At 42.4% G+C, this 11,031-nt stretch overlaps 1 protein-coding gene across 1 annotated transcript in view; it reads right to left on the bottom strand.

The window, feature by feature from the left end:
* Positions 1 to 501: 501 nt before the first annotated feature.
* Positions 502 to 11,031, bottom strand: part of LOC139756101 (carotenoid-cleaving dioxygenase, mitochondrial-like) — a 31,202-nt gene continuing 20,672 nt past the window's right edge. The window contains exons 6-12 of the mRNA XM_071675172.1: positions 9,667 to 9,820; positions 9,216 to 9,430; positions 8,225 to 8,371; positions 7,896 to 8,025; positions 4,255 to 4,433; positions 2,661 to 2,801; positions 502 to 1,252 (exon numbers count right to left, since the gene is read on the bottom strand). Coding sequence (XP_071531273.1) covers positions 1,106 to 1,252; positions 2,661 to 2,801; positions 4,255 to 4,433; positions 7,896 to 8,025; positions 8,225 to 8,371; positions 9,216 to 9,430; positions 9,667 to 9,820 — 1,113 coding nt within the window. The 3' untranslated portion in view covers positions 502 to 1,105. The remainder of the gene's footprint in view (positions 1,253 to 2,660; positions 2,802 to 4,254; positions 4,434 to 7,895; positions 8,026 to 8,224; positions 8,372 to 9,215; positions 9,431 to 9,666; positions 9,821 to 11,031) is intronic.

Genomic DNA, 11,031 nt, shown 5'->3' with positions numbered 1-11,031 from the left:
GAGGCAGCCGGTGATTGTTCTGAGGTGTCTATTTTGCGCGTTTTTATTTTCAATTTTATGTGTACTTTTGACAGCGTAGATAACTAGGCAGAGAGAGATTGTGTGTTTTGGAGCGATGTGGTATACGGGAAGCGACGTGCTGTCAGTGGACTGAACCAGGGCTTATGAAACAGACCGTTGCAAACCATGGAAAGGTATGTGTGGGGTCTGGTTGTGGATAGGGAGCTGTGGTTTCGGTGAATTACACATGACAACTAGAGAATGGGTGTGAGAGATGAATAGGTGGGAGATGAAGTGTGTGCCAACCACAGCAACTTGGGTTCGAATCTACGCGGATTCGTGAATGCGTCCAGAGTCAGCAACGCTAACCGCTACACCACGGTGGTCCTTCACTATTCGCTTTCACCCTCAGGAACATTTTTTTTTTTAATGTTCTTTAAGATTATGATTTGATTTCCCCTTCCGAGATCCCCAGTCGGTCCATTGCGACATGTCATGGTGTCTACACTGCTTTCGACGCTTTTATTGAGTTTATACATTTTACATGGCGAGCACTCTCAATGTATAACAATATCACAGTGAATATATAGTTCATATCTAGTCAAATTATGATTATGCGACTTGATGATAAAGGCATGATTATTATCTACACAAATTGTTCAGAGAAACATTGATATCAACAATGTTTTCTGCACGAAAACATTGTAATTTCTTCTCCATATGACCACAGCATCACTCACCCAGTCTGGCATCATCTGGAACTTATTAGAATCACTTTCAAGGGTGTATAGAAAGAGCAGGTGTCATAAGGTCTTCTGATAGAGAGCAGGTGTTCAAAGGTCTTGTACTGGAGAGCAGGTGTTCAAAGGTCTTGTACTGGAGAGCAGGTGTTCAAAGGTCTTGTACTGGAGAGCAGATGTTCAAAGGTCTTGTACTGGAGAACAGATGTTCAAAGGTGTTTTACTGGAGAGCAGACGTTCAAAGGTCTTGTACTGGAGAGCAGATGTTCAAAGGTCTTGTACTGGAGAGCAGATGTTCAAAGGTCTTGTACTGGAGAGCAGATGTTCAAAGGTCTTGTACTGGAGAGCAGATGTTCAAAGGTCCTCTAATAAAGATGAACCGTTTGGTCAGCGGCAGCAAACTGGCCGTGGAAGGTGGACGGGACGGTCCCACAAGCCTGGAACTCAACCCGAGCCATCTCAGTCCACGTCTCCGGGTCCAACACCAGCAACGCTACGAACTTCGGATCCGCCTGAGGACAAAGAGCTGTCTTCAGCTGTGGCACAGATTGTGGACTTAGACGACTATTCCTAGAACATACCCGTTGGTTCCTTGGTAAGAAACACGGAACTGAAGGGACAGTAACTGGCCGATTTAGACCACTATACCTAGAACATACCCGCTCGTTCCTTGGTATGAAACACTGAACTGAAGGGACAGTAACTGGCTTAGGGAGATGGTCAGGTGAAGATGATCAGTAAATATGAGACCCAACCATCGCATTCATACATCACAGTTGATCTACCCACATTCCTCATGGGGTCCTGCTCACGAAAGGGGGTGTTGGTGTGGTTTTTTTTCTGGTCGTCCAGCAGCTCGGCCCGCGATAGAAACCGAGAACCAGACAACTGATGATGGTGGTGAGTCATGGGAGTGTGATAGAAACCGAGAACCAGACAACTGATGATGGTGGTGAGTCATGGGAGTGTGATAGAAACCGAGAACCAGACGACTGATGATGGTGGTGGTTTATGGGAGTGTGATAGAAAACCGAGAACCAGACAACTGATGGTGGTGGTGGGTTATGGGAGTGTGATAGAAACCGAGAACCAGACAACTGATGATGATGGTGAGGCATTGGAGTGTGACAGAAACCGAGAACCAGACAACTGATGATGATGGTGAGGCATTGGAGTGTGATAGAAACCGAGAACCAGACAACTGATGATGGTGGTGAGTCATGGGAGTGTGATGGAAACCGAGAACCAGGCGACTGATGATGATGGTGAGGCATTGGAGTGTGACAGAAACCGAGAACCAGACAACTGATGATGATGGTGAGGCATTGGAGTGTGATAGAAACCGAGAACCAGACAACTGATGATGATGGTGAGTCATGGGAGTGTGATTGAAACCGAGAACCAGGCGACTGATGATGGTGGTGGTGGGTTATGGGAGTGTGATAGAAACCGAGAACCAGACAACTGATGATGGTGGGTTTTGAGAGTGTGTGATAGAAACCGTAATGAAGAACAGAGGAAATTCTTTGGACAAGAGAGATTACAAAAGACGAAGTTAATAAGATGAAATGTGGAGTCCTGAGGCATTATGGGAATAAGGAATAAATATTATCAAAAAAAAGTAATCCAGGTGATTGAAAGTGAGATGTTGAACGTACAGTACAAACAGGAATTGACATCATAAGACTATGTATGCAGATGGAGGAACAAGTCATGGATAAACAACAACAAAAACAAGTGTAAGGAAAATGAAACATTTTGATCCAAATGACTCAATTCTGTCTGAGCCATGAACACGAGAACAGCTTTCCATAGGATGCAGATGACAGACAAGTGGGCTTGTCCCAACACCTGCTGGTCCTGACCTTATCTATGAGGCTGTAACCTCTGTAGCTTGACCCAACACCTGCTGGTCCTGACCTTGGCTATGATAGTGGAGAGCACCACGCCGTCATCTTCCCTCGTGCCTCCTGGGGTCGCCACGAACACTGGCTCGCTCACCAACTTGCCTTCCTCACGCCACAACCATGTCTCACCAGTCTGCACGTTCATCTTCACCAGCTGCAGAGAAACAGACATCCATGTGACACTTCTGTCTCTAAATATGTGGGGTGGGGGAAATCTTGTGGTTTTATATATATATATATATATATATATATATATATATATATATATATATATATATATATATATATATATATATATATATATTGGAAAGGATTAGAATTTTGCGCGTCATCAAGATATTCCTATGAGTCCACAGGGAAAATGAAACTTATCGTGTTTCATTTTCCCCGTGGACTCATAGGAATATATATATATATATATATATATATATATATATATATATATATATATATATATATATATATATATATATATATACATATATATATTTTATTTTTTTTTTTTTTTTTTTTTTTGCTTTGTCGCTGTCTCCCGCGTTTGCGAGGTAGCGCAAGGAAACAGACGAAAGAAATGGCTCAACCCACCCCCATACACATGTATATACATACGTCCACACACGCAAATATACATACCTACACAGCTTTCCATGGTTCACCCCAGACGCTTCCCATGCCTTGATTCAATCCACTGACAGCACGTCAACCCCGGTATACCACATCGATCCAATTCACTCTATTCCTTGCCCTCCTTTCACCCTCCTGCATGTTCAGGCCCCGAACACACAAAATCTTTTTCACTCCATCTTTCCACCTCCAATTTCGTCTCCCTCTTCTCCTCGTCCCCTCCACCTCCGACACATATATCCTCTTGGTCAATCTTTCCTCACTCATTCTCTCCATGTGCCCAAACCATTTCAAAACACCCTCTTCTGCTCTCTCAACCACGCTCTTTTTATTTCCACACATCTCTCTTACCCTTACGTTACTTACTCGATCAAACCACCTCACACCACACACACACATATATATATATATATATATATATATATATATATATATATATATATATATATATATGTATATATATATATATATATATATATATATATATATATATATATATATATATATATATATATATATTCTTTTCATACTATTCGCCATTTCCCGCGATAGCGAGGTAGCGTTAAGAACAGAGGACTGGGCCTTTGAGGGAATATCCTCACTTGGCCCCCTTCCCTGATAGAGCAGTTAAGAGAACATAACATGAAATCAAGCAAGGAACTTGTTAAAGAAGATGTGGACGTTTGGAACATAGTGACTGAGGCCATGGTTGAAACAGAGAGGAGACGTCGATATTAAAAAGTTGTATGATAGAGAATCTTCAAGAGATGGGGTCCCCACCAGTTAAGAACTCCCTCACTATATAGTACAAATAGCTTAATAACACACACACACACACACACACACACACACACACACACACACACACACACACACACACACACACCCGTCTGAGGCGGTGCTCAGCATCACAAAGACACAATTGTACGTCAGCAATCGGGAAACTCCCCCGAACATTCACAACGGGGGTCATATTCATTTACCTCAGCAAACTCAGCTTTAGTGTTCACTTCAACACCGTAAGCGTAAGTATATTCCTTGCCATTATACTTGTAGTTGATTCGAGGAAGGTCGAAGGCTTGTTTGGAGATGACCTCCGCCTGGAGTTGGATGGTTCCATCCCTGCGCTTGTAGGCGGAGCACTTCGTGTCCTTCAGCGTCACTTGAGGTTAGAAGAAATACACATATCATTTACTGATGATTCTTAACGTGTTTAGTTGTCTTAAGGTACAGCTTGGCGGGCGTTTGGTAAGCTTGGGGTTTTAAAAACACAGGGACGGAAAGAACTAACGAGAAATTCTACACTGAATTTTATGAAATTTATCTGATACAAGAGACCCATATACATGTATCAAATCACTGTACCTATTTTTTTAAGCGAAACAAGTCCATATATATATATATATATATATATATATATATATATATATATATATATATATATATATATATATATTTCTTTTGTTTTTATTTTGCTTTGTCGCTGTCTCCCGCGTTAGCGAGGTAGCGCAAGGAAACAGACAAAAGAAATGGCCCAACCCATCCTCATACACATGTATATACATACACGTCCACACACGCAAATATACATACCTATACATCTCAATGTATACATATATATACACACACAGACACATACATATATACCCATGCACACAATTCACACTGTCTGCCTTTATTCATTCCCATCGCCACCTCGCCACACATGGAATACCATCCCCCTCCCCCCTCATGTGTGCGAGGTAGCACTAGGAAAAGACAACAAAGGCCCCATTCGTTCACACTCAGTCTCTAGCTGTCATGCAATAATGCCCGAAACCACAGCTCCCTTTCCACATCCAGGCCCCACACAACTTTCCATGGTTTACCCCAGCCGCTTCACATGCCCTGATTCAATCCACTAACAGCACCTCAACCCCGGTATACCACATCGATCCAATTCACTCTATTCCTTGCCCTCCTTTCACCCTCCTGCATGTTCAGGCCCCGATCACACAAAATCTTTTTCACTCCATCTTTCCACCTCCAATTTGGTCTCCCACTTCTCCTCGTTCCCTCCACCTCCGACACATATATCCTCCTGGTCAATCTTTCCTCACTCATTCTCTCCATGTGCCCAAACCATTTCAAAACACCCTCTTCTGCTCTCTCAACCACGCTCTTTTTATTTCCACACATCTCTCTTACCCTTACATTACTTACTCGATCAAACCACCTCACACCACACATTGTCCTCAAACATCTCATTTCCAGCACATCCACCCTCCTGCGCACAACTCTATCCATAGCTTACGCCTCGCAACCATACAACATTGTTGGAACCACTATTCCTTCAAACATACCCATTTTTGCTTTCCGAGATAATGTTCTCGACTTCCACACATTCTTCAAGGCTCCCAGGATTTTCGCCCCCTCCCCCACCCTATGATTCACTTCCGCTTCCATGGTTCCATCCGCTGCCAGATCCACTCCCAGATATCTAAAACACTTTACTTCCTCCAGTTTTTCTCCATTCAAACTTACCTCCCAATTGACTTGACCCTCAACCCTACTGTACCTAATAACCTTGCTCTTATTCACATTTACTCTTAACTTTCTTCTTTCACACACTTTACCAAACTCAGTCACCAGCTTCTGCAGTTTCTCACATGAATCAGCCACCAGCGCTGTATCATCAGCGAACAGCAACTGACTCACTTCCCAAGCTCTCTCATCCCCAACAGACTTCATACTTGCCCCTCTTTCCAAAACTCTTGCATTCACCTCCCTAACAACCCCATCCATAAACAAATTAAACAACCATGGAGACGTCACACACCCCTGCCGCAAACCTACATTCACTGAGAACCAATCACTTTCCTCTCTACCTACTCGTACACATGCCTTACATCCTCGATAAAAACTTTTCACTGCTTCTAACAACTTGCCTCCCACACCATATATTCTTAATACCTTCCACAGAGCATCTCTATCAACTCTATCATATGCCTTACCCAGATCCATAAATGCTACATACAAATCCATTTGCTTTTCTAAGTATTTCTCACATACATTCTTCAAAGCAAACACCGGATCCACACATCCTCTACCACTTCTGAAACCACACTGCTCTTCCCCAGTCTGATGCTCTGTACATGCCTTCACCCTCTCAATCAATACCCTCCCATATAATTTACCAGGAATACTCAACAAACTTATACCTCTGTAATTTGAGCACTCACTCTTATCCCCTTTGCCTTTGTACAATGGCACTATGCACGCATTCCCAAGGCACCTCACCATGAGTCATAGATACATTAAAGAACCTTACCAACCAGTCAACAATACACTCACCCCCTTTTTTAATAAATTCCACTGCAATACCATCCAAACCTGCTGCCTTGCCGGCTTTCATTTTCCGCAAAGCTTTTACTACCTCTTCTCTGTTTACCAAATCATTTTCCCTAACCCTCTCACTTTGCACACCACCTCGACCAAAACACCCTATATCTGCCACTCTGTCATCAGACACATTCAACAAACCTTCAAAATACTCACTCCATCTTCTCACATCACCACTACTTGTTATCACCTCCCTATTTGCGCCCTTCACTTAAGTTCCCATTTGCACCCTTGTCTTACGCACTTTATTTACCTCCTTCCAGAACATATATATATATATATATATATATATATATATATATATATATATATATATATATATATATATATATATATATATATATATATATTCATACATATTCTCCTTTCCCGCGTTAGCGAGGTAGCGTAAGAACAGGCATCCATCGAACAAGTCAATTTTTTCAGGCAGCCGTACATTCCTGATAATATCATGCTATTCAGAACTATCAAATCAATTTCGGAAAACACATATGTGTTTTCATCTATTTTTGGTTGTCATACGTGGGCGATAAATGTGGGGAATGGGAAATTACTATTAGCACGCCCATAGTAAAACTGATAGGTTATATCAGTATTATGCTGTCCGGGGAAATTTCCTGTTGTCGTTTCATCATACAAACGTAATTTAGAACAGCTTGGCCCTTAAGGAAGATGTGTTGAAATTCTTCAGCCTTTTTAGTTTTCATATCAGTGGGAGCCGTGTACACCACTATCCTAACAAATTTATATATTTTGACCTCTCTAGCTACTGTGTTTATAGCTGAGGTAATCTATTATCATACAGAGATCATGTGATGTTCTAACAATGAGAAATATGAAGAGTCGTATATCTAAAATTCTTAATATATTTGTGATTATGCGAATCCAAATTGCTGTCGCTAGGGCTTGGTTGAAAAAAGCCCAAACACAACCTTCCCCCCCAAAAAAATTTACTCGAGTGAAATCAGGATCAACCCTTAAGCTGGGTATAACAGAAAAAAAAAGCTCACAATATTGATAAAGCTACATTAGCCATATAACAGTGAAGTCCAAAACGTTGAATGTCGTAACGAAACAGCCAGCCATCATCTTTTCAAAGAAAAGAATTTCTCCCGTATCCTTATTGTGTACATAGGCGCCACCATTGTGCCGTACCAAGTAAGTAGAGTAATAATCTATTTGCTAATACATAAGAGTTAGTAATGATTCACCAGTAAACTATAAACCAGATATATAAGCTTACCCAAGTTGGTATCTGCTGATACATCGTCCACCTCCAGTGGCAAAACGAAACGTCTGTGAGTCGACAACATCTTAGCAGATATCTCGTGTTCCGATTTCTCAAAGTTCCTCAACATGAACTGATTGATAACCTGTAATATCATATTCATTATTCCGCGTTTAATGGCACGGGCTCGAACAAAACTCCGTTGCTCTTCATCAATTTCTCTTAAAGCAGAGAGGAGAGGGGGCCAAGCTAACCCATACATAGGAAAGAAGTAACCTCAACACTGTAGTTCATCATGGTTATTTTTGTTCAAGTATTTAGTGGTTGTCCTACAGGGAGCTTACCTTTCCATCATCCATTGCAGCCAGATCAACCACCAGTTGGCCATCCTTCTCGAAGGCATTAGTGTGGTGGAAGGTGACGAAGGCGTCCGTTACATAAGTGGTTTTCATCAGTTCGAGTGTGTCACGCCGTACCACCCGGAACTTCGTCTGTAGAGAACCGAGAGTTCTTTGTACTTTGACACAGTTACACAACTTATGTGCAGGGGATCATTCTCTAAAGCTCCGCAATAAACAAAATGAAATGTCAATGGTTTTGTGCAGTACCAGTGCATATTGAAACATCATCCTCTGTGACCCCGAAATGTGGGAAATATTAAATCTTGGCAACCGAAATTTTCACAGTGCTGAATTGAACATTTTATGTTACCTGATAGAGCATATTCAGTAAGGTGGGCTGCTTAATTTCAGCTAAGATAGAAAGCAATCAAAAGCTGAGCCCCTGGACTACTCCTACTAGTGATGATGCTGGTTGCATTTGATACCATCACTGGTTTTACTCGTAGAATCGCATCCCTTTTCCCTTTTAACCTCTTCACCTCCTCTCGTTTATTCCCATGTGGAAAATCTTTCAAGTTGACATCACTTTCCACCTTTCCTCCATATCAACCCACAACAACAAAGGATAGACCCTCTGTTATACTTGCAAAATTTCACGTCAAACCATAAATTTCTTGGTATCAATACTAAACCTTGTAATGTTCTCAGGTACCATCATGTACATACCTTCCCCTTTTTCTCCTTGATCATTAATACATGCAGCCTTGAAGCACGAAGGTGAGCCACTTCTATAAACTATTCACAAAATTGATGATTAAGGATTTAAGTAATCATCAAAAACTGAATTGTTATTTTTTTCGTAAATCCTTCTTGCAAGTGAGTCTGTTGTAATCATTAATGCCACAATTAGAATGAACAGCAAATATTGAGACCCACATCATCCACTGTTGTATAAACAAAATCCTAACACCAGGAAAACATAGTCTGTATTGACCTTTTGATCAGCGTACCACTCTACTGCCCCGAGGTAAGGCCTGTGTAGGTAGTGGTTGAGGAGGAACTTCTTCAGATTGAAGACGAAGGGTTGCTCCACGAAGACGAAGTAGTTGTCGGTGATGCCGAAGGAGTGGTAGTAGGAGGGATACATCTTCCACTGACAGGGGATGGTAGCGATGATCTCCGCTTGCTCCACGGAAGACAGATTCTGACCTGTCCAAATTAACCTTTCACATGACTCGTATACCACGCACCTCTTCTGCAATGCTCATGTGGTCATCAACAAAATGACGGTATCTTTTATGTAAGACTATTTCCCATACGAAAGTTGTTTGACGTCATTCAGTACCGTAAATTGTGCTTTGATTTAAACCTATTTAAAACCTATGTAAAACTATTTGTTTCAGAACAAACTAAAAGTAGAAAATCGCGAGCACATCTTGCCTTACCATTGACCACCTTGGGTGGTGGAAACTTGATGATGTTGTAGGTGGGTCCCTTCTTGTTGGCATACGAGTTACCCATATTGTAAACAGTACCATCTGGGTCCACATGTGGATGGGCGGTTGCAGTGTTCACGGCTATGTATTGGTCCAATTTAGTCTGGAAAACACAGGTAGATGTTTTATAAGAGATGTTAGTGTTATCAACTTACGAAGCAGACTACGATGGAAAAAAAGGACTTATATATCTTTCTTGTATCTCCCCTGATGATGTGATTATTACACGAAAGTGCACTTGGGAACTTACCGTGTTTCAGTGCTGTTAGAACAATTACCGGCTGCCCGGCAAGATCTAACACTACTCAACACCTTCACAGTGAGACGAAGATCCTCCCAACACAGACCCACCTCAACATGCTTGGCACCCAGGTCTATACAACCGCACTAGACCAAACCCCTCCCACCGTAAACACACTGTAACTAACCACCAACCCCCAAGGAGAATTAAAAAGACACCAAGCACTTATTATCCCGTTACCCTGCACTCTAATGCACATACACGTACACACAACAATAACACAACACTTTATGACCTTTCGTAGCGACTGGTGGACGTGGCTAAGCTTCCCGAGTGCGGCAAAAGCCTCATAAATACAGGAGAGACTCGTGAGGTGTAGGAAGTAACTGGGTAATCAAATGATAGAGTAATGCCATGTGAAATTTGTACATTATATCAAGAGTGGGAGGACTATCGTTTTCTGTTCGTCCGTTTTCTGTTAGTTTGAGCATCACTTTTGGCTACCGTTATACTAGGTCCTGATTTGCTTGCCGCCCGTTACGTGCTCTCAGCTTTGTGTGTACCCACTGAGGACACAGTCAGCCTTGTGTGTACCCACTGAGGACACAGTCAGCCTTGTGTGTACACACTGAGGACACAGTCAGCCTTGTGTGTACACACTGAGGACACAGTCAGCCTTGTGTGTACACACTGAGGACACAGTCAGCCTTGCGTGTACCCACTGAGGACACAGTCAGCCTTGTGTGTACCCACTGAGGACACAGTCAGCCTTGTGTGTACCCACTGAGGACACAGTCAGCTTTGTGTGTACCCACTGAGGACACAGTCAGCCTTGTGTGTACCCACTGAGGACACAGTCAGCCTTGTGTGTACCCACTGAGGACACAGTCAGCCTTGTGTGTACCTACTGAGGACACAGTCAGCCTTGTGTGTACCTACTGAGGACACAGTCAGCCTTGTGTGTACCCACTGAGGACACAGTCAGCCTTGTGTGTACCCACTGAGGACACAGTCAGCCTTGTGTGTACCCACTGAGGACACAGTCAGCCTTGTGTGTACCCACTGAGGACACA

The sequence above is a fragment of the Panulirus ornatus genome, chromosome 20, assembly GCF_036320965.1.
Source record: "Panulirus ornatus isolate Po-2019 chromosome 20, ASM3632096v1, whole genome shotgun sequence".
Classification (NCBI taxonomy): domain Eukaryota; kingdom Metazoa; phylum Arthropoda; class Malacostraca; order Decapoda; family Palinuridae; genus Panulirus; species Panulirus ornatus.
Note: the sequence above shows the minus strand (reverse complement) of the source record. Positions and strands in the feature narration are given on the sequence as shown.